Source organism: Styela clava, chromosome 11 (assembly GCF_964204865.1).
Source record: "Styela clava chromosome 11, kaStyClav1.hap1.2, whole genome shotgun sequence".
In the NCBI taxonomy this organism is placed as follows: Eukaryota; Metazoa; Chordata; class Ascidiacea; order Stolidobranchia; family Styelidae; genus Styela; species Styela clava.
This window is the reverse complement of record NC_135260.1, coordinates 15,820,021-15,842,132: the sequence shown is the minus strand read 5'-3', so window position 1 is coordinate 15,842,132 and position 22,112 is coordinate 15,820,021. Positions and strand designations below refer to the sequence as shown.

The following is a 22,112-nucleotide window of genomic DNA, read 5'->3' as shown; positions in this document are numbered from 1 at the left end:
AAATAGTCCTAACACGCTAAAGCCAGTTTGGTTTTGGGAGTTTAAATTTTGGGTGGGACTCTACTTTTAGATGCGACAAGACACTCATTTCAAAAATATTCTTCAAGATTCAATCTTTAATCTAGCCTGAAGTGGAGGTTTTTAACTAAAGATCATAATATATAAACATGAAAAAGCATTTAGCCTACTCGTTTTTATCAGACAGTTCACAACTTTAAGGAAGCTCTGTCGCACCACACACTTGAGTCCTAGGGGATAAACCTGTCACGCTATACCACGAATAATAATAAAAAAATTCATTTATGATATTTACTTATATACTTTTGGATCCCGCATTCCACGAAACGCTAGATGACCTCCAAAGTTTTCGCACTGTTTCTCTGTGCCAATATAATTCGACCGAGTGTCTGTCTTGGCATACTGGTATCCGTTTCCGCCATCATACCAACCGGTCCTTATTAAACCTCCAATGCAAATGTATATCAAAGTTTGAAGATTATGCTACGTATTATTGGTATCTTTGTTGTATAAGAGTGTTTGTTTCTATGCAAATTGGAAAACTTTTTGAATAGTACAGATTTGACAGTGTCGGATTTTACGGAAGAATCTAGTATATATTGCACCAAGTGTAAGACTACACCAATACTGAAGATAAATTGACTTTATAAAAAATAGGTAATTTAAAGGATTAAATACGACCCGACTATTTCTAACTAAGTTCTCTTTGCTGCTCGGACACTATTCAGCAACTTACAGATAAAAAAAAAACTCCTTTTTCAATATTATTAGAAATACCATGGGCTTTTCTGATATCCATCAAAATTAAAAATAAAAATGCGTTTACTGATAAACTTTTAATTTAATTTTCTAATTAAGGTTACTTACACAAATCGCAGTTATCTCCAGTTTTGTCGGCATCGCATTCGCAGATCTCTCCATTGGGAGTATTATGGCAAGTTCCAATACAATCGGGACAGGCTCCACCACATTGCAGCTGGGCCATCATTACTACGTAAAAAGCATATGGACAAAAATAATAAAACACTCAACTATTTTAAAAAATCGTTTCTTCTGCAGATATTTGGCAAGCGATTAACTCACTATTACTTGGTTACTTACCGCGTAGAATAATAAAAAGCAGCAGTACGACGAATTTTTCTTGCATGATTATCAACGTCCTCAGTGCAAAAATATAAGATCTTGTATAACGAGTAACGCTGAACCTAATTGCAGTTTACGCCGGACAGGATATACATACTTTAACAAAACACTGCTGAAAATTATATATTTATTCACCATTTCATTCTTCTGTCAATTAAGTATGGGGTATAAATAAAACTTACGATAAAAGCGTTCCGAATTATTGGCCAAATTTGTCACAAAAACATGTAGGATGGTGATCGTAAGATATAAATTAAAGATCACCTTCTTCTTTCTACAACGCACTCGAAATCTTATTTAGATCAAAATAATTATAAATAATGAATCATTTTAACTGGAACGTAAAAAATTTCGAAGAAATATAATATGATTCGTCATACATCGTGGACAGGAAACAGCAACAGGAAATTTTTTGTAAAAATTAAAAATATAATGGTATATTGTGAAAAGAAAACTATTGCCCAAGTATAAAACTAGATAGCGATCGGAGACCGCCGACCTATCGATCTACAGTTTCGATTCCTTCGCTCTGACTCAAAAGCAACACCGCGTTCCCCATCACTAATTAATTAATAACTCACTAATTAAACGACATAATTCATCTAAAAGCAATAGGCTTCTGGTCCGAGATATGATCAATGCACATGCAAAATTTGGAACCGATTCAACCTCGCTTTCGTGAGATATCGCGTAACATACGAACGAGATAGCGATCAGAGATCGCCGACTTATCGATCTAGCGGCGTATATTTTCGCTCTGACTCAATAGTGACACCGCGTGTACCATCACTAATTAATTAATAACTCGCTAATTATACATCATAATTCATCCGAAATCAATAGTCTTCTGATCCGAGATATGATGAATGCACATGCAAAATTTGGAGCGGATTCAGCCTCGCTTTCGTGAGATATCGCGTGTAACTAGCAGACAAACACACAAATACCTATCAACATACTTACCGATCAAGATCTATAAGTAACAAACGAGAATATCGGTCAGAGACCGAAGACTTATCGATCGAAAGTTAGGAGATCCCCCAAAACAGCGCTCTTACTCCATAGTGACACCTTGTGCCCCATCACTAATTAATTAATAACTCGCTAACTATACGACATAATTTATCCAAAATCAATGGGCTTCTGGTCCAACATATGATCAATGCACATGCAAAATATGGAGCAGATTCAATCTCGCTTTCGTTAGATATCGCGTGCATCTAACAGACAGACAGACAAACAAACAGACAAATACCTATCAACATACTTGTCGATTAAAATCGATAAGTAACAAACAGACAAATACCGATCAACATACTTACCGATCGAGATCGATAAGTAACTAGTTAAATAAGGGTGCACAAATTTTACTTCAGAACGGTAAATTTTTCTGCACTGTAGTATAATTATTAAACCATTTATGCTGTATCTCTTACCTCCACCTGAAACGGATTTTTTTCAGGCTTACGGTTAAACTTAGGCAATGTGGGGGCTTGCGACTGAGATCTTTGAATGGCAAGGCAAACTAACCAACCTTTTATTATATAAAAAAAAAAATTTTAGCAATGACAAAAATGCTCAGTAATGAATTTATTCTTCATCAATCACTAAAATGATAAGATTTATCGACCTTTCGGCAACGAGTTTCAATCAATAATGATGAAAATACATTCTTGCGTCAAAAATTTTGTAGGAAGATTAGACTCGGAAATAGAGATTTACATCCCGTTTAAACATAAAAATAGCAGCAAAAAAAATAAATAAAAGCGTTATAGGTTTGTAATAGAGAACGCAAGATTTTAACGCCATCGATAGATTAATTGATCAACCGCTTTATTCTTTTTTTTGGTTCGAAAGCCACTTCTGCCATTTAACAAACCTTTGTTGGAATTTAGACAATAGGCTGCTGGGTATGCAAAATTATTGTTTGCGTACAGCTCACAGCATGGACGTCATGGCCGAGGGTTACTACCTTATTCACTAACAATACAAAGATTATGCCGATATGGTTATTTCATGCATCGAGTGTTATTAGCCACCCAAATCAGTCAGGAGTAGGCTTGCACGTAATTTACAGATTTACGGAATTACGGAATTATTTCGAGTTACGGAAGGGAAGTTACGAATTACGTAAAGTCGTAATTATTGGTCGAGCGCTTTCGCGATTGAAACGAGCTCTCTTCAAAGCAGTCAATTCCGTCGATTGTAAAAAGTGAAAGTTTAAAAAGAAGTTAAAGCTTCGGTATTTGCAGCCGTTTTTCTCACTTTTCTCTCTCTTGCCAATACGTCACCGTGATAATTAATGTCGCGCTTATCAAACAGCAATATGACGACGGAAGAGAAATTGCGTAATGAACCAACGCAACTTCGTCTTTTCGGCATCGGTAAAGCGATTGAGATGGCAGAGAAACAACAATATGACGGGATTTCCCGCGATCCGGTAAAAATCCTTTGCGGACCGTTGACGGTCCGCGGACCGGCGGTTGGGAAGCACTGTTTTAGAATACTTAAATCGAATCCAGAATCCTATTCTATTTTTATAGTTACCGTATTTAAATAGTGGGATTTCTCCACCACAATGATTGAAATTAAAAAAAAAGCTAAATTATAGCCTAAATGTTTAATGTATAACTATCTTTATGCAGTATTTAATTGAAAATGTCCTGATCATTGGATTATATTAAACCAAGGCAACGAGATTTAAGAATTTCGACGATCGTTGTTTTTAACAGTTCAATATTCTCAATTTAACTACTATCAAATATCAAGTATGAGCCAGTGTGTTTATTCTGTGCGAGAACCATTTTCAATTACAAAACCTTGATGTTCTGTTACCGGTTTTATCGTTTTATATCAGTCCGGACTTGTCCTTGCTCAATATATTTTCCACAATGCCTCGCAATATTTCGGCCAAATATGATTACCTGTCTTTACCAATTGCGGCAACTTATTTTGATTCTTGAAAACCACAGACACTCGACCAAATTTGTGTCAATCTTGGCCGATAGGATCGTCGACTTGAGTTAGAAAAATAAGTTAATTTTTTCGTGCGTGCAAAATAAATGTCACAATATGCATTTTTTTGCGATAGAAATTTGTATTTTCGGAAAAGCCATATCATATAAGTACGGTATTTAAATTATGCGCAAATAATTAATATTTGATCTAAATTTGTTGCAAATAATGTTACAACATTTAGGCCGCGACAGGATTTAATGTAAAATGAAGCATGGTAATCGGAATAACGTCAATAAGTCGGCATCAATAATTATTATAAAATGCTGACTAGGTAGTAAAGTCGAATAATGTTGAAAACGGTGCAATAACAAGTCTTCGTCGCGAGGCAAGAGCAAGTATAATCAAACGAGAGAATACGCTCGTCATGGCATTGATAAATTGGAAACCCGACATTTTTTTGAATACCATTTTAAAAAAGTCAACTATCGTTGCATAAATATCCGTATACCAGTGTCGGTAATGATAAAATTGATCGCATAAAATTGGGACGGTTAATTTGCGAAGGTGATAAAGGAAATCAAAGCTAGCACAAAAGATAACAACCAGAATAAAATTAATTTGAATTCACTCTTGTCTTAACATCTGTCACCGGCGTGTAGTACTGCCAGGAATATGAAAACCCAAACTCGATGTCCCAATCGAAAATGAAGTGGATTCAATTGGTTGTTATGATAGGTTTAAATGTGTGAAAAAATATCGCAATTACGGGGTCATTACGTAATCGATTTGGCCGTAATTACGGAATTGATTTTTGTCAATTACGTGCAAGCCTAGTCAGGAGAGGAAACACCCCTCTTCAATTCCAAACAAAATCGGATGTAAAAAGAAGATTGACAATACCCGTATTAAATCACATGAATTGAGGTTAAATAACTAGTTAATATGCTTGTTTAATTGAAGAAAGAAAGATAGGGGATACATACAATGAGCACCCATATAAATTAATTAAGCACAGAAGGAGATGCGTTAAAAAGCTTCCAAGTAATACATATTTTGTTTAATCTATGATATGTAACCATAGATTTCGAGAAAGATTTTATGCGTAGCTATTATGTTTGATGTGACACATCCTTGTTACCTGAAAGAGTGATTCAATAATCGCAGGAAATAATTCCACAAAAAGGAAATGCTGCTCGTCCTGATAAAGAACGGAATTGGATAATTGTAAGACTTGTTTCCTATGATTTTACATACTGGCATCAACTGGTTCTATTGCTATTGAATATATAATATTTTACTGTTGAATCAATTTATGCAAGGACCATATATAACAGATGCAACACTTGAACGATATATCTTGAAATCTTACATGACTTAGTTTCCGGGTAATTTGATTCGAATATTATTGAAAATCAGCTCATTTTCCATTGTAGGAGACCTAACTCTTAGTTAAATTGTACCAGAGTATTGGTTTGTTATTGGCATTCACCAGCTTGGCGGCAACGAAACAAATTTCACACGGTATGACACCCATGCCGTTTCTCTTCATTTTTGTTTGCGGATTTCTGGGTAAGTCTGTAGTTTACTTGATTCTTTCCGAACAATTATATGTGTTATAAATTAATGCATGAAAAAGGACTCAACGTGAGAAGAAAAAAAAAGGACGTGGTCAAATGTATTCCTGGATGTGGAACGTTCAATCAGTTAACTATGCATACTTTGGACTGGTAGATGTACGTCACCTGTTGTGGGTAGGCATGTTTCCACATCATAAACTTCCTCGTTTGCTCCTGTAACAACATGAGATAGCGATCATAATTTTTAGCTTTCGCACAAACTTTTACTTAGACTCACATTTGCAATGACAAAATTTGGCAACATTTAGAATGATTTTTTCTCGTGTCAAAGGTCAGAGAAGCATCTTTTAAGACGCTCTGTCTCATTTCTTTTCTGAGGGTTATTCTCTATTTGGTTTGTATTAACTACCAAATGTTGGAATTTGTCAATCATTTTGTATGTGAAATTCTTTATTCCGATCAGTTATTCGTAGTGTGAGCTTTTTGAGACAATCATTTTTTGGTCACAACACAACCCCAACATTTTTCTTTAATTAAAGTCATCTTATTATTGTTAAATTGGGACTTTGAAATACACTCATAATATAATTATACTATCGTGCTTTTCAGTGAATTCTGAAATGCCTCTAATCAAGCGCATATTAAAAAAAGGGGAATTAGTGTCGCTTGAAAAGTGTTGATTAGTCATATTGTGTATACTATTTGTACTTAACAGATGTGGCTGTCGGAGCTCTAAATTGTCAAGATTGTCCAAACTGCGCTGGAACTTGTCATAAAACACCGGATAATTTTGTTTGTGAATGTCCAGCTGACAAAACTGGCGACGATTGTGATCTGTGTGAGAGAATATGATTTTCTTGTTTTAGAAAAGACAAATTTGATTGTTTGTAGAGCACTGTTTTTGTTCATTTCAATTGAAATATTTAATTGAATTTTTCAAATTTATATATTTCATAATAAATAACTCAATTGAAAGAAAGACGTTTAACGTTTAACGTCTGGAGAATACGCTTTGCCAGTACACCGCTAATTATTTTTGCATGGATTAATGGGTTTGTAACTTGTTTAGGGTGATTGATCCACGATTCTAATATTCATCGCTAAAACTGAATTTCCAAACAAAAGTCTGTCGTTTACCATAATATTGGTCTATATTGAATAAATATTTGATAGTAATGAGTATTGTTGCTTTTTTGTAGGTCTCATAAGACCAGGATGGACGAATGGCGGAAATGGGTATCAATATTTCAAAACTAAAACACGAGCTAACTATGACGACACAATGAAAGAATGCCGTGAGTTTGGAGGCCATCTTGCTATGTACGGAATAAGAGATCCGGTTGTTTTATCGTGAGTAAACAATTTTGGTGCTAGCTTTCCCTTCGTGTATTCCTTTTTTCATTTCCTGTTGAACAAAATCAATTATTGATTATTAATAAGGTTAGTTGAGAAAAAAGTAAAATACCACGAAACTCAAGAAATAAGAAAACCGATTATACCAACAGCGAATTTTAGACTTTTAGAAATCTCTATAGCCAAAACGGTTCTATTCTCAGACACGACAGTGAAACTTATGATTTGTATGGACTGTAATATTGGGTCATGAACAAAAGCTTGTTTTTCTATTTTTATTGCGAGATGGTATACTATTTTGAACCATGGTTCGTAAACTCCGATTTAGGTTTAAAGATAACCAAATATTTTAACACTCAAATGCAAGGCGTAGTTGACAAATTTCAACACAACAATCTCTTCATGGAGCTGTTCACGAAGTTCAGTAATCCAATTATCACTTAATAAACAAGGACATTCTGAGTAGTTAGAATATGGTACTCTGGTAATTTGAGATAATTCAGAAGTTTTGCACATTTTCAAAACAAAATATTGACCGTTTAGGAGAATCGGAGAAACAAAGGTGTTTATCGGATTGACTGATAGATTTTCGGAAGGAACTTTTATGTGGGGTGACGTGGTGAGTCTTTGCGTCATGAAGGGGAAGTTTTGGGCTTTCGTGTAGCTTAATCGATTTTTATCATGGGCTGCTCTTAGTTTACACCATCCAAATTATTGTAGAAAACAAATGTGATTAAAAAAAATAATAACGCTATGTATAATTTATATCAGCTATACTGCGACTTAGCTCTTTGTGTACTGCCGGTGAGTTCAGAAGTACCCAAGAATTTCAAAAAATAATGCTCCTCCGTGCCCCCCAAAAAATGAATAAATAGTATGTTATCGAAATAATTCGAAGCAATTAATAATGCTATTAATTAATAGGAGCCTAGTAGAAGGAATAACTGCTTCGGTTGAGAGTCATCGGCGAGGTTCTGTAGTTGACTGCTGTAGATGGACTTTCTAACCTAGGACGTTAACTAGGTTCAGCCCAACGCCCTAACTACAAAACTATTAAATTAAACCAGTGTGTGACCGTGTGAATTTACATATGCTTGGGTGAAATACTAAGAAACTGTTATATTACTGTTATAGATAAATTCTGAACATACACAAACTCCTTGGGCTCCAAACCAACCTTCGGCAACAACTAGTGATTATGATTGCGGATATCTCAGAGACGACAGTGGCTCTGTATTAATATATGATAATCCATGCTGGGCAACAGAGTTCGGGCTTTGTGAGGTTCCCGTTGGTATGGTATTTATCATGTAGTTTCACGGTTTATTTTAATTTCTTTTATATAAAAATAAGAGAAAAAACAACGTACTATCCTGTCTTTCGCCGAAAAAGAAAAAAATAATAGTGCTCGTATGTGGACATTGATATATACGACAGCATAACAGTTCTAGTATACAACGGGTGTTTAAAATATCACAGATGTATCCACCCAAAATAACTGAACTTACATGTTTCGAATTAAAAGTACCCGATTCAATGAATTTTGCGCCAAGTAAGCCGGCTTTTTAAAATCTCGGTCTCGGGTTTCATACTCCCTACCTACCACATGATGAATGAATTTTATAGAATATAGTGATTCAATAAGGATTCGATTATTGCAAACAATAAGTAGTCCGAACGTACATGTGACGACTTGTTCGGAACAATGATCGGGGTGGTGGTAGTAATAATATAAACCACCTATTTAATCGTTGGTTAGTGCCAATAATTTATGTACATTTTACAGGATATCCTCCAGCTATTCCAAAATTTGATCCTAAAAACGGGTGTGAATATTTTCTGACTCCGCCAGGTGCATACCATGTAACCGATCGGATTTGTCAAGAGCACGGTGGAAAACTCGCTATACAGGCTGTCAATACAGGATCAGTTTTGAAGTAACAGTTTTTATTTTGAATTTGCGAGAAAGTTTGTTTTATCAACGGCTCAACTTCTTACCGAAAACTTGAAATGTTTTTGAGAATGTTTATAAATTTGTTACAACAGAATAAACACCAGTACGATTATTATTCTTTCGTGGGAAAGTAAAATACTCATTCTCAACAGGGATTTTTAACACTTTCAGACATGCATAAGTAATAAACACAACAAGTCTATTAAATAGAATGTAATAGGATAATATTAAATAGAATGAACTTTATTACAGGAAAATTCTTTATTACTTCAAAGTGAATGGATATACACTTGATAGTGATGTCATTACATACACAGGGTTTCGAAAAAGTGGAACTTCGTTTGTTGCCGGTGATGGGGTTAGTTGCTACAACTTATTTGAATCCCTGATCAAAATATAACGAGCAAAACTTCAATCGAAAATGGAAGCTATAGGATTTAAAATAAAGTATAGATTTACCTGAAAATTTTTTAATCTCATCGTACATAAAAAGTTGTGCTCGTCTGGCCTAACTAGTTTTAGGTTATATAAATGGAAATTGAGCTAAAATTAGGTTTATTTTATAGGTCTTTTCATTAGAGACTGTTTGCTCTCATCTCAGTAACCATCCACGCGTTATAATATGATTGACGGTTCGCACCAGAAAATTTCATCCAGGGTATTTGCACCTACATACTTTTGTGCCCATGAATGTTTGCCCCCAGGCACAGTTTTATCAACGCACGGTTGCAACCGCGGAAATATGCACCCACGTTCTCAGTTTTCTCTTTTTTCATTGTTCGCTATTGACGTTTCTCTTGTCTTGCATTATTAGTTAATTAACTCTGACGTTGTAAATTTATTTGTGGCCTGTTTTCGTACGATATGATTGCCTATGTGTACTGACTAGAAAATCACCGTAAATTCGACTACGTTTGCGTTACTTCGTTGAAAGAAAATGACCAACAAAAAGAAAAAGTGGGATGGGATTGTAACCAGCAATGATTGCAAAAAACGTAGCAACACTAACCAGGAATACAAGCAAATTACAAATAGTAATCTGTCTTGATTTCCAATCTGGTGCTAACATCTGTGGGTGCAAATGACGATGAGTGCAAAAGTATGCAGGTGCAAATATCCTGCGGACAGTTTACGGATTCAAAAAATCGTGAGTGCAACTGTTACCGTAATAGACGATATAAAACACTTTGAGAATTAGGTTTTGGTGCTATGAGCTCGACATATGAAAATTTAGACAAGCAGTCGAAATCTGCCATTAGTCGGCAAGCAGTTCAGTCACAACAGGAACGAAGGTTTGGCCTGCGTATCCCCAAAGCTCCCACTGCCTAAATTATTTTCAAATAAAATATTTTTTTTTTCATTCTTTTACACGAAGACTGCTTTAAATACCGGAAGTAGTGCAGTGGACTGGAAACCGGGTAGTCCCAGTGACGTCACAAGCACTTGTCTAGTTTCATTGTTAAATCCGGACTGGTTTGATCATGCATGGATTGATGATAAATCATGTGATGACATTTTTCATGGACTTTGCGAAGTTTGTACAGTTGATCCTCCACTTGACCGTGAGTATACTATATGCCTATCAAATTTTTACTAAATTTCCCCCCTCTGGTTGTCAAAAATGAGATAGTTATAATATTTTTCCAAAGATTTATTGATTGGTAATGAGAAATTAGTATGTGTGCCGCTTCAAATTACTGTTATCCCTTTTTGTTGTACAAGCAAAATAGTTGAATGACAATTTTGCATTTGGGTTTGAAATTTATATGCACAGCATCTGCAGCAGGTAATAATAGGAAAGGAATATATACAGTTTGTGCTATAAACTTATTGCCTTACGTGATTTTTCTACAAAGAATCGAAATCGGAAGCTTTGCACAATAATATGAGTTCCAAATATGACTCACTGATCTGTTCTTCGTAAAAGCGATTGCGGTTGTTCGAATATTGGTTTGTGATTATTTTGACAGGAAATTTATAGTTGCTTGAGACAAAGAAGATTCCAGATATTTCCTGTTAAAGGAATTGTATGCTGATATACATGAGTGCACAGTATGATATGTTTGTGCATTTCCCAATTGTGGTATCTTGTATTGTGAGCATATATGTTATGCCTGATGTTGCTTATCATGTCTTCGGACTCGAGCTTGAGTTTGAAATCAGATATCTACTCGAAACAACATTTAATGACATTAATTTATTAGATTAGATCATACTAACTGCAAAGATTATAAATGCGAAAATCAATAAAGTTGTTTCGGGTTTGTACCAAGGTACGCGACAAATAAATATGTTTTTTTAAACTGAACCGAATAGTATTGCTCGTCTCCAAACTTATACAACTCTGTCGACACAAATGCAATTACTTGAGTTATTTAAATAAAAGTGGACTCCATGAGCTAGGTCGATCTACGATATAATGGATGAACAGACACACACATTCGTAAATTTGCAAAATAGAATTCATAAACAACATCATTGAACTTTGATTACATCTATTGCTCAACATGTTTAGTATCTGTTAGAAGTAAAACTATTCATTGGTTGAATATTATTGAGATTTTCATATTTGTCCCGGCGTGGAGGAAACAGCAAAGGTGACTGTATGCTAGACCGATTGTTTGAAAATCGCACCAAGTTCGTATATATGAGGCTATTTATATATCACATTGTGGACTTTGTTTTACTAATGCTTCACGGAATTGTTCTTACTTATGTGAGTGTTCATGTGATTACTTTTAAGACAAAAGTCATCGTAGTTAGAGTAACATATTTTCTATTACTGGTTTGCCAGCACCACACAATATTTCTGCGGATGTGATTCGGCTTGTTTATGACAGCGCGTGTTTACCTCAGCGCTACCCTCCGCGATTATGTATTTATTTGTGTATTGCCATATTTTTTAATACAGCGGAAAGCATTTATCTTAGTTTTCGTTTTCATTTCCTTTGTGATTCTTTACATGCTCCTAAATATTGTTTCAAGAGCATGTACTGACTTAAAAAAAAATGGGAAATGGAATTGTAAAGTGTGCGATTTTGTAATTTCACATGAACTAATGACAGATGTATGCTCGTAAACTATCAATACAATTTTATTTTGAAGGCTCGGTGTGATATTTATTTGCAATTCCAGAAAAAACTTGTAAAAGTGGAAAAGTTTGCAGCGAGGATTCAATTTGTGTGATTCACGAGGGGAGTTGCTTTGAAGAATGTTATTGTCCAACGGAAAATACTATTATTGATGAAGGAGAAACATGCAGCGGTAAATTCCTTCAAAACTTCACTGTTTGTAACATCGATATAAGCACCTGTTAACTTTACAAAGCAAATATACTTCGATTGGTTTTATTAGTGCATCTAAATATATTTATTTCGCGCGAACCAACATTTGCATTCTCTAATTTTACCCATTTTAAATTATTCAGATTCTAACCTTTTTGTAATTGTCAACGTTATTGCTAATTTGAATTTAGCAAATTCGTACAATGCCGTAATATTGTATTACGTAGCATTAATTCCATTTTTTTTATATATATGCATACATTGTGACCATAAGGGTTCTTTACAGTTGAAAATATTATCGATTGATTGTTACATTTTTGAATTTTGGAAAGGCGTTGTGAACAACCTGTGTATCCCGATAAGGCTGTACGTTATATTTTATTATAAATATCTGTATTTGTTTAGTAAATACATGTATTGGTTTTGATTGTGGAGCAAACGCTGTTTGTGTATTTGACAAAGCTACCGAGAAAAGAAGTTGCAAATGCGATAAAGGATACTTGCCAACTGGAGCGGACGGGGCTGGATGCTATTGTAATTTTTATTTTTTTCCTGATTATATTTTATATCTACTCCCTTTCTCATTAATTTTTTGCCTATATCTTACACTCTGATAACTAATAGTTGTCTTTGACCGCTCCTATATCCTTAACGAATGACATATTTCTAGACACGAAGATGGGTTTATAGAACGTTATCCTAAATTGTTGATGTTGTTGAGACAAAGGTTGATTTGCTTCTTAACTAGCGCATCAGTCGATTTTAAATGTTTACTTGTTATGGTAGTGCTCTAAACCTAAATGGTTTTGAGAGAAGCGTTTTTAAAGATTATTTTGCAGCGTGGTTCATGGTGCTTATAGAACCATATGGGTATTGGTGTTTAATAACTAACCTCTTTATTTCTCGTTATTTGACTTGAAGCGACTGCATGCGACCCATCATGCGTAAACGCACAATGTGTAATAAATCCAGTAGGAGGTGTTCTTTCAAATGGAAAATGCGAATGTGATGCCAACTACATGCCTCATGCTACTGAAAACCATGAATGTATAGGTTTGTTTTACATTTCTAATTTCTCTATCACTGCTGACTGATGCGAATTCTTGATACAAAAAATTAAACGTAAATTAAAACTGTTCTCAATGTACTGTCAAATCCACAGGTTTCGTGTTGGTTCGTAGTTCGTAGGGGGACTGCCACGTCCACGCAGCGCGAAAAGTAGGTATTACTGGCTAGCTTAATCTGGTATGCGACATGAACTAGATTTTTAATCTAGTGCTGTTGGGGAAAAAAATCGTACAAATATTTAGGATCGATACTTAAAAAAGGATTCCGAATACAGGCAGACAGAAATGCCGACTTTGGCTACCCGACTCCAAGCTGAAAAAAGCCCTCCGTCTTATCCACAAGTTATAAAAAAAAACCAACAAACTTTGGCCAATGCAAGCGCCTTCTTAATTTCCTTTTTGCGACACCGAGTCAAATGTCGATTCCAATATCAGCATCAATAGAAACATTCCAAACTACGACTTCACAAACCTGTGTTTACCCAACGAGGCCTTTCTCGAAATAGAAGCTAATGAAAATCTCATTTTGTTCAATTTGTTTAAAAGTTATATACTAATATATATATTTAACTTCTGACACAACTATTGAATCTCAAACATAATGGTCTTCAATATCAACATTCAAAATTTAGACGATCAATGCGCAACGTCAGGTATTACTTGTACCAAAGCGACATGCTGTATCGTCGATGGTGCTACCCGTGCTCAAGGATGCGTTTGTGATGAAGGATATTATTACAAACCGTCTGATAGCGTATGTGTTGGTAAGTTAAGCTGTGTACTTGTATATGAATACATAAAAATAATATAAATAAGAGGGCGATTTTTTATTTTTGAATAAGTTAGGTAGGTAAAACGATAGTTCGGAAGTTCATTTGCATGAACTGTGGCGGGTGACTACAACACTGATATTAATTGTCATATCCCGTATTACAAACAGACACGTGATCTAAACCTAAAACAAAAGATAAGTACTAAACCTGGTACTTCCAACACATCTTTTTGGGTTAATGCCACTGAATCTTGACAGTTTAGGGATAATATCAAATAAGTCCAAAAGGTGTTCTAGAAGTAAAACGGCGCCATTTTCAATTTGAGCATTAATGAACGCTAGTTAACTCTAGTACAATGAAAGAGTAACAAAAATTCCGATTGTTAGATCCACTGGATGGACTGGCATCTTGTGGGACCAATTTAATAAAAGTTTTGAATCACCTATCTACGCCACCAGCTGGAAAATGTATCTGTAAAGACAATTACCTGCCTGAACCAGCTCCCAGTACTGACTGTTTTTGTGAGTATTTTTTTTGGTGCTCCCGAAGTATGTGCACCAAGATGGCGCATAACCTGAACATAGTATGTGTGCCAGGGTTATCAGGTTGTGCGCCATCTTGGTGCACATACTTCTGGAGCGCCTTTTTTCTCTACACTACTAATGATATAGAGAAGTTAAAGTAGCAAAATGTATTCCTTGAACTTTGGAATGAATTAGTTTGGCTTTCTATCTCATAACTTGTGAAATCACAGGGCAAACATTAATTATATATTGGTTTAATTTTTCCTCTTTTTTTCCACAATTTAAAGATTTACTCGGATTTTATAATTGGGATACTCCTTTTTATCATTAATGGACATTGGCATGTAAATTCAAGCGTTTAAAATATAGAAAACTCAGGCGGAGACGAGCTATTTGAAACATAGCTACAGTTTTCATTGGGATGACAACAATTCAAGGCGCTCCAGAAGTATCGGTTAGGGCTCAGGTTGTGCGCCATCTTGGTGCACATTCTTCGGTAGCACACAATTCAAATGCATTATTGTTGAAACTTCTCAATATACAACAATCAACATAATGTGTTACTTCTAAAACAAATTGACTACTTCAATATATATTTTTAATTTATAGAGTTAACTTCTGTATGAATTTTAAATACATGAGAAGTCTTTATGAAAATTGAACAATATTTTCCTATATTTATTTTTATCCCTGTATTATTCGGCAAAATATAAATTGAATCTACGACCATATAGGATGGTCATAATAATATCGCCAAATGAGGCCAGGTTTAACCTTTGGTTTTATTTTTTGAACAGTGGATGAATGCTCGTCTGCCGGAACTACCACGTGCAAGGATAACGCTGTTTGTGCCCTTGTAGATCCACCCACCAATTTGCAAGGTTGTGTCTGTTTAACGGGTTTTTACAAGGATCCTTCTGATACCCTGAACTGCCTAGGTAAGTCGGGTGGTGTTGCCTTATAGTTATGACAAAAAATGCTATTGGGATACAGCACCTTGGCGATAGAGCAAGTATTCCGCAAACAAGTTAAACGAACAGTGCAAGAGTTTTTAGTTTTTTTTTTTCCAAATTTGAAATTATTCTTAGATAGATAGATTTAAAATGAAGAATTCTGGAAGGCGAGCAAAATCTTTAAAAAAGCCTAAAAAAAAACCTAAAAAAACATGGGAAATATCATGTGCCCGCCCACCAGCACACAAACAAAAAAAAATTACAAAAAACACAAACCTAGTTTAAACAAGGCTTGGGCCAGAAATGACCAAACAAAAGATACTCGAATGTATAGGAACATCCGGGCTGTCATACTTTTGAAACACCTAAGCTATTGCAGTAATAATGACCAATTTAATATGTACCGTATATGCCAGCAACTTTCTGTTAATTAAATGTTTATTTTGCCCCATCTCGCAGCAGCATAAGCTGAATATCCTGTACGGTCGTTGAATGTTTGTGTGTTGATCTCTTTAGAAAAAAAACATTATCCGCAATACCTTTCCATTAATTTTTTTCATTCTCTTTACACCTTGTGAGTGTTCTGTTTCATACTGCAGCCGAACGTGATCATCAGTGACCGTCAACACCAATTTGTCCATCACACTGTGATTCACCGTGTTTCATTTCACATCCAAAATTCAGTTGTTTGAGTTTCATGATCTATTCCCGTAATCCCATATGCCTAAAATTGTCCATGTTTTGTTATTTATCGAGAAACCATGTTAACAGATATAAAACAGAGCATCAAAACCAATAACGAATCCATTCCTTTCAATGTTGTTTGCAGTGATCTTGTTAATTTTTATTGCTACCATATTGCACCACGGCAGTTTGCAATGAATATTCTGAACACAAAAATAGAATAGCTTGCTACAAATAGTATCGTAATAAATGCAATACTCCTTCAGAAATGTAAGCTATAAAAACAAAGATAAATTGACGACAGAATTGCAGTAAAAATGGATGAAATTCGTCGGATTCGATGTTAACTCATGTTTAGTTTGATAGAAGTGAACTTAAACAATGGGAAACACCTGGCACAGATGGGTTCATGCTGTTTTTGCATTTTGTTTCAAAAGCCTAATATTTTAAAATATTTGGCATGTGTCCATCACTTTCAGCAGTGAATTTAAGAACTACAGAATAAACCTGTATCAAACCCACTATGACACAAAAAATAAAAAAAAGACTCACTAAGTTAGATTCATCACTGGTTGGTACCATATGTTGAGAAAAATCCTAACGCGCATTTGTTTGTAAATATTGAAAATAGATCTGAGTACTTATTATGTTCCCATTAAATTAAGCAGGAACGTTTTTTGTAGATTTGTGTAAGGGAATAACGTGTCCAACCAACACCCACTGCATAATTTCCAAGGAAACGGGAAGTCCTGTTGCTCGATGCATTTGCGACACCAACCATATGCCTTCGGTGGTGCCTGGTGCAGGATGTGTTGGTAAGTTGTATTTTTATACTGATAATTATTTTATTATATTTTTGTCTGAAATGATCTTGTTTTAAGCACAAGAAACTTGTTTGTGAAAGACTTCAGATCACTTTACGTATTACTAAATAATATATATTATTTGTTCTTCTTTGCAATTTTTTTTATATATGCGATTTTTTGGTGCTCCCGAAGTATGCGAACCAAGGTGGCGGACATCGGAACGTAACATGGGTAACAGGTTAGGGTTAGGCGATAATTTGTTTCCAATTTTTCTTATTTTAGTCCTATTATCAGTTCGAAGACTAGCCAAGAGCCTCCCGTAGTATTTATACCTAAAATTATGGCCTAACCCTAACCTAGTACACATATTACATTCCGACGTCCGCCATCTTGGTTCGCATACTTCGGGAGCCCCGATTTTTTTATATATATTTTTTAAATGTGTATGTAGAATTCGTATTTTTCAGCATGGTGAAAAAATAAATTACTGATTATTGATTACATTGATAAAAAAAAGGCAACTGGTCAAAAAGATGTGGATATACTTAAAAAATATGTTTGAAACGACAAGCATGCACTCAATAAATCAGCAAAACCTAGACAAACAAACAAATATATAAAGTCTTCCCAGAGAGATTTGAAGGCACTGACTACCCCCCTACTCTTGAATTGCTCATACCCTTGGGTTTATGGTACTACAATATTTTATATTTACTAGTGTTTTAATTACAATCACAAATCTCATAACGATACCTGTCCACAGTTTATTAGCTTTGGGTAAACTCCGAATATTTTTATGAGATAGAATGATAGATAAAGGAAGTTGTATTGGGAATAGGAATGGATATATGACACTAATAGGCATTTTAATGGCCTCCTAAGTAATGGTTGTATTTCAGTAATAGTACACAAATTGTGCACTACGAATCGAGAGAGCCATGTGATTCTGAAGTGTAAAAAACACCGATATTTTGGTTATATTGTTTTCATAGTCCTGCAAACCTAACAGCATATGGTTTGAACTGAACTGACAATGCTTTGTACAGAAATAACGAATAGGCTTAAATTTTTACTGTCAATTACAGCTGATGAATGTGCTAATGGCAATATAGCATGCACAACAAATCAAGTTTGTAGAATTTTGAACGTGCTGACACAAGCTCAAGGTTGTGTATGTGAAGATGGATTTTACTCCGTAGCTGCTATATGCTCAAGTAAGCCCTAAAATTGTTCCAAAAATTCTGGTGCAATAATCTGAAGAAAATATGAATATCATAGTTGCAGGAGGTTCACTTTATGATGTTAAATGCGTCGCAAATCTGAATCACAATTTTGAACTGGATTCAATTCAGAAACAATTAGTCCAAAAATTATTAAATAGAGCTATTTCAAAACACTACTCATTGTTACTACAAACATGGCAAACAGTATTTAGCATGAAAAAAATTGTCTGTCAGCACGGATCTGATCGCAAAGCTTTACCAACTAAAAAGTCGTGTTCGATAAAGACAACTTTTGAATTAAATTTCTGAATTCATTCCACTTTCCACATTGTATTGCGTTCCCTAGTTTGAACTGCCTGCAGTTACTGTGAACATAAATGTCTGAACATGCAAGTTCTCTCGCCCTTACATTTATCACTTCAGAAATTTTTGACTTATTTAATAGATCGAGATCAGACATTCCTATTTGAAACAAACTCATTGAAAATCAACTATTCAAACTTCAGTTGCTACAAAGAAACTATCGTCATGGTAATTCCGCTCTCTCTAGTAAATTCGGTAGTATCCCACAGACCATGGAAAAGTTTTAATAGACACTATATATGTGAATAATTATAAAAAAAAACTCACGAGATTGAAGCGATTGCGTTTCACATTCACCTTGTTGAGAGTGAAGTTCGTGATTTACGGTGTAATAAATGTTGTCAATACATTAATATTTGTAATTATAAATAAACCGTTACGCCTTTGTAGCACTTAAGATCGTGTGATCCTCCGCGGTGATGTGCTGTTTCAATTATTCTCAGCAAAATGCATTTTTTTACAATCAGTGTTAAAATTTCCTATTTCAATAAGTTGTAGAAATTCTATGAAATGTAAACAGACTCATAGGCGAAGCAAAACCTTCATATTGCAACTTGTTGTTTGTGAAATAATTGGTAATTGAAACTTGGAAATTTCACGAAGCTTTTAAAGTTTTTGTGTTATTGTATATCTGGTTTTGAACGATAATATAACAAGATATAAAATTGAATTTTCAGCCTGCCCACAAACACGTTACATATTTCCTGGTACACCAGCAGTTGAGAACTATTTGTTGGTAGATATAGATATGCCTGAACTCACAGAGTTTACAATCTGCAGCAAGTTTAAAGTAACACCTGGAACAGCGGTCGGATCAGGAACTCTGTTTTCTTACGCTACAGAAACATACGACAATGCTATCAAGATTATTTTTGACGATCCTGAAAGTCATACCTTTGCTTTTTTAAATGACAATGATGATACAACAAATACAGCATCGATCTCTTTAAGAACTGCCGGAACTGTTAATATTTTTCATTTTTGTTGGGTCCTCTCGACTACTGATACAGAGGTACAGCTTTTTGTCGACGGTACTCATTACGTTACGCGTACATTAGCAGGAATAACGTCGTTGCCAGCGGGATTTGGAACGATAGTAATCGGTCAAGATCAAGATGAAATGGGAGGTGGATGGACCGCCTCTACTGAAACGTTCAGCGGAACAATAGAAAATTTGATGATGTGGTCGAAGAAACTTACGAATGCTGAAATTTCAGTCTTAGAAAACAATGATTGTGATTGTCCCAGCGATGCACTTTTCCATCTGATCCCAGACGTTGTAACCGTGAAAGGATCTGTTACAGTGGATCCCGATACCGACTGTGTTGATTAAATAAAATGGTACGTATTGTTGGACATTGAATGATTTTTCAGGAATGCGTGCAAATGGACACACCAAATATTACATTTATTCTTTTCCCTTCTACTTAAATAAGGATCGATATATAATTGCTGTTTAATTTGGGTAAATGATTTTTTCACCCGATTTACTAGACTTTTAGTAATCAACTATCTTTAACAATTTAAGTTCTGGTATTATTATGCTTTTATGTTTTGGAGCATGCTGATGTTCATACAGTTGGATATTGAGAGGCAAATATACGAAAAGTTAAGAAAAACTTCATTAGGATTATTTCAGCATGACTATTGTGACAGTTTTACTGCTATCTGATGAAGATCATTCGTCAATTTGGATCCATTGTCTATCGTATAGCACTATCTCTTACAGAAATGGAGTTAAAAATGCTCATGAAGTTGAAAAAAAAACGCAAATGTTTGTTTGCCCATGAAGGATATATTAGATGAGATACAATCCAAAGATGCAATCATACGGTAACGCCGTTACCACACTTATTTTTATGTATATTTCCTAAACAAAGTCATAGCAAAAAGGATATAATAGCAGAGGGAACGTTTTCGCTACTTTCCGACGAAAAGAAATAATCAAAATCCTTCAGTGAGGTCCATTAACTGAATTTTGACAAAGAACTCTTGACGTTGTGTTCGCAAACAATGAAATATATACTACCTCATTATGACGATTAAAGTGTTGATTGCATCGAGTAAGGTCTAAAGCAGGGGTTCCAAAGATTTTTTTAAGACTCCAAAGACAACTTCAAAGTGTCCAGTGCGACCCCAGGTCAATATATATATTTTTCATGGAACTTTAGAGCTTCTTTCTCTGGACTTTTGAGTTTGGTCATGTGGTGGTATTAGGTAAAATAGGCTAAAACCAAACAGTGACGTCACAATAATGACCTACATTTTTATAATCTACTATAGTCCAGTGGTTCTCAAACTAGGGTCCGCAGATCTTGGGTCCGTGAAGCACTTTCGGAGGGTCCGCGAAAGAAATCTGTTATATTGCTCATAGTTTGATAATACAAAACTTAAGTGCTTAAATTTGCAAATACATTGTATAATAATAATTTGTTGTCTTTTGCTGCTTCACAATCATTGCTGGGGACACTGATTCTTCTAAATGCTGTTTTACACTTTTATATTGAAAGATAGATAGTGCTAAGTTTCAGTTTTCAACTATCAAATTTGGCTTTTGACATAGAGTAACGGTGGGGATGGCCTATATTTTTAGGTTTTCATCTCGGTAATATTAATTACAAGATGCCTTCTAAAATTAAAACTATGATATGACGAATCGTATGTAAAGTTAGGGTTCATCGCGATAAACGTAGATGAGGAGATGTTTTTCACTATACCGTACGGCGCATTTATTTTTGTTGTTGTGATATTTTAATGTTTTATTTTAGTGCACAAGGCCGCGAATCATCAAAAAAATTGCAAAGGGGTCGTCAATGATTTTTTTTTTAAAAGTTAGAGAACCACTGTACTATACTCTATCTATAGCCATAAACACGGAACAATGCCTATGGGCCTGTTTTACAGTAAGCCATGGTACAAATTGCTAAACGTAACATGGTTTGTAAAATCTTAGATGTTTTGTACATCCATCCTCTGCCATACCCACAGAGATATATTTCCAGTTCAGTGGCCATACATCAGCGACCCCATGACCTGTTTGTAATCCTACTTATTTATCACTCCGACCCAATTTGGGGTCGCGACCCCTGGTCTAAAGTTTAGATTCTCAAATGTTGAGATGATAAGAGCCTGTGAAATGTAAATGCACTGCAATGTTTCTGTCAGGATCCTTCATAATCAGAAAGCACTCATGTACCAATCATTTTATGTTATCATTGTGTCAATTAAGTTACGGAACACAAGAACAGCTGTAGGAATTTTAGCTAGAATGTAACAAATACCTAATGCAAAGTTAAATCAAGGGTCTGGAAAGACGTAATCAGGAAAACGCATCGGCAACTAAATACAGCAATATTAAAATTTAATTGAATCGTTTAGTTTAGGACGAAAAATTATTAGTTGGAATGAAATTAACTTGTAATACATTACTTG

At 35.0% G+C, this 22,112-nt stretch overlaps 1 protein-coding gene across 1 annotated transcript; it reads left to right on the top strand.

The window, feature by feature from the left end:
* The first annotated feature begins 5,551 nt into the window (after positions 1-5,551).
* On the top strand, positions 5,552-20,296 carry LOC120346894 (uncharacterized). Its single transcript, XM_039416680.2, has 17 exons — positions 5,552-5,688; positions 6,412-6,534; positions 6,896-7,046; positions 7,593-7,668; positions 8,184-8,343; positions 8,836-8,986; positions 9,256-9,361; positions 10,379-10,565; positions 12,139-12,267; positions 12,693-12,821; positions 13,209-13,340; positions 13,987-14,118; positions 14,514-14,648; positions 15,449-15,589; positions 16,972-17,103; positions 18,180-18,308; positions 19,358-20,296. The coding sequence occupies exons 1-17, from the start codon at positions 5,643-5,645 to the stop codon at positions 20,011-20,013; spliced, it is 2,715 nt and encodes a 904-aa protein (XP_039272614.2). The 5' UTR covers positions 5,552-5,642; the 3' UTR covers positions 20,014-20,296.
* The last annotated feature ends 1,816 nt before the right edge of the window (positions 20,297-22,112 follow it).

Excerpts from the sequence above, each read along its gene's own strand:
- LOC120346894 (XM_039416680.2), top strand. The coding sequence starts at position 5,643 with ATGACACCCATGCCGTTTCTCTTCATTTTTGTTTGCGGATTTCTGG. Across the intron at positions 5,689-6,411 it reads TTTTGTTTGCGGATTTCTGG|ATGTGGCTGTCGGAGCTCTA; the intron begins GTAAGTCTGTAG and ends TGTACTTAACAG. Across the intron at positions 7,047-7,592 it reads AGAGATCCGGTTGTTTTATC|GAGAATCGGAGAAACAAAGG; the intron begins GTGAGTAAACAA and ends TTGACCGTTTAG.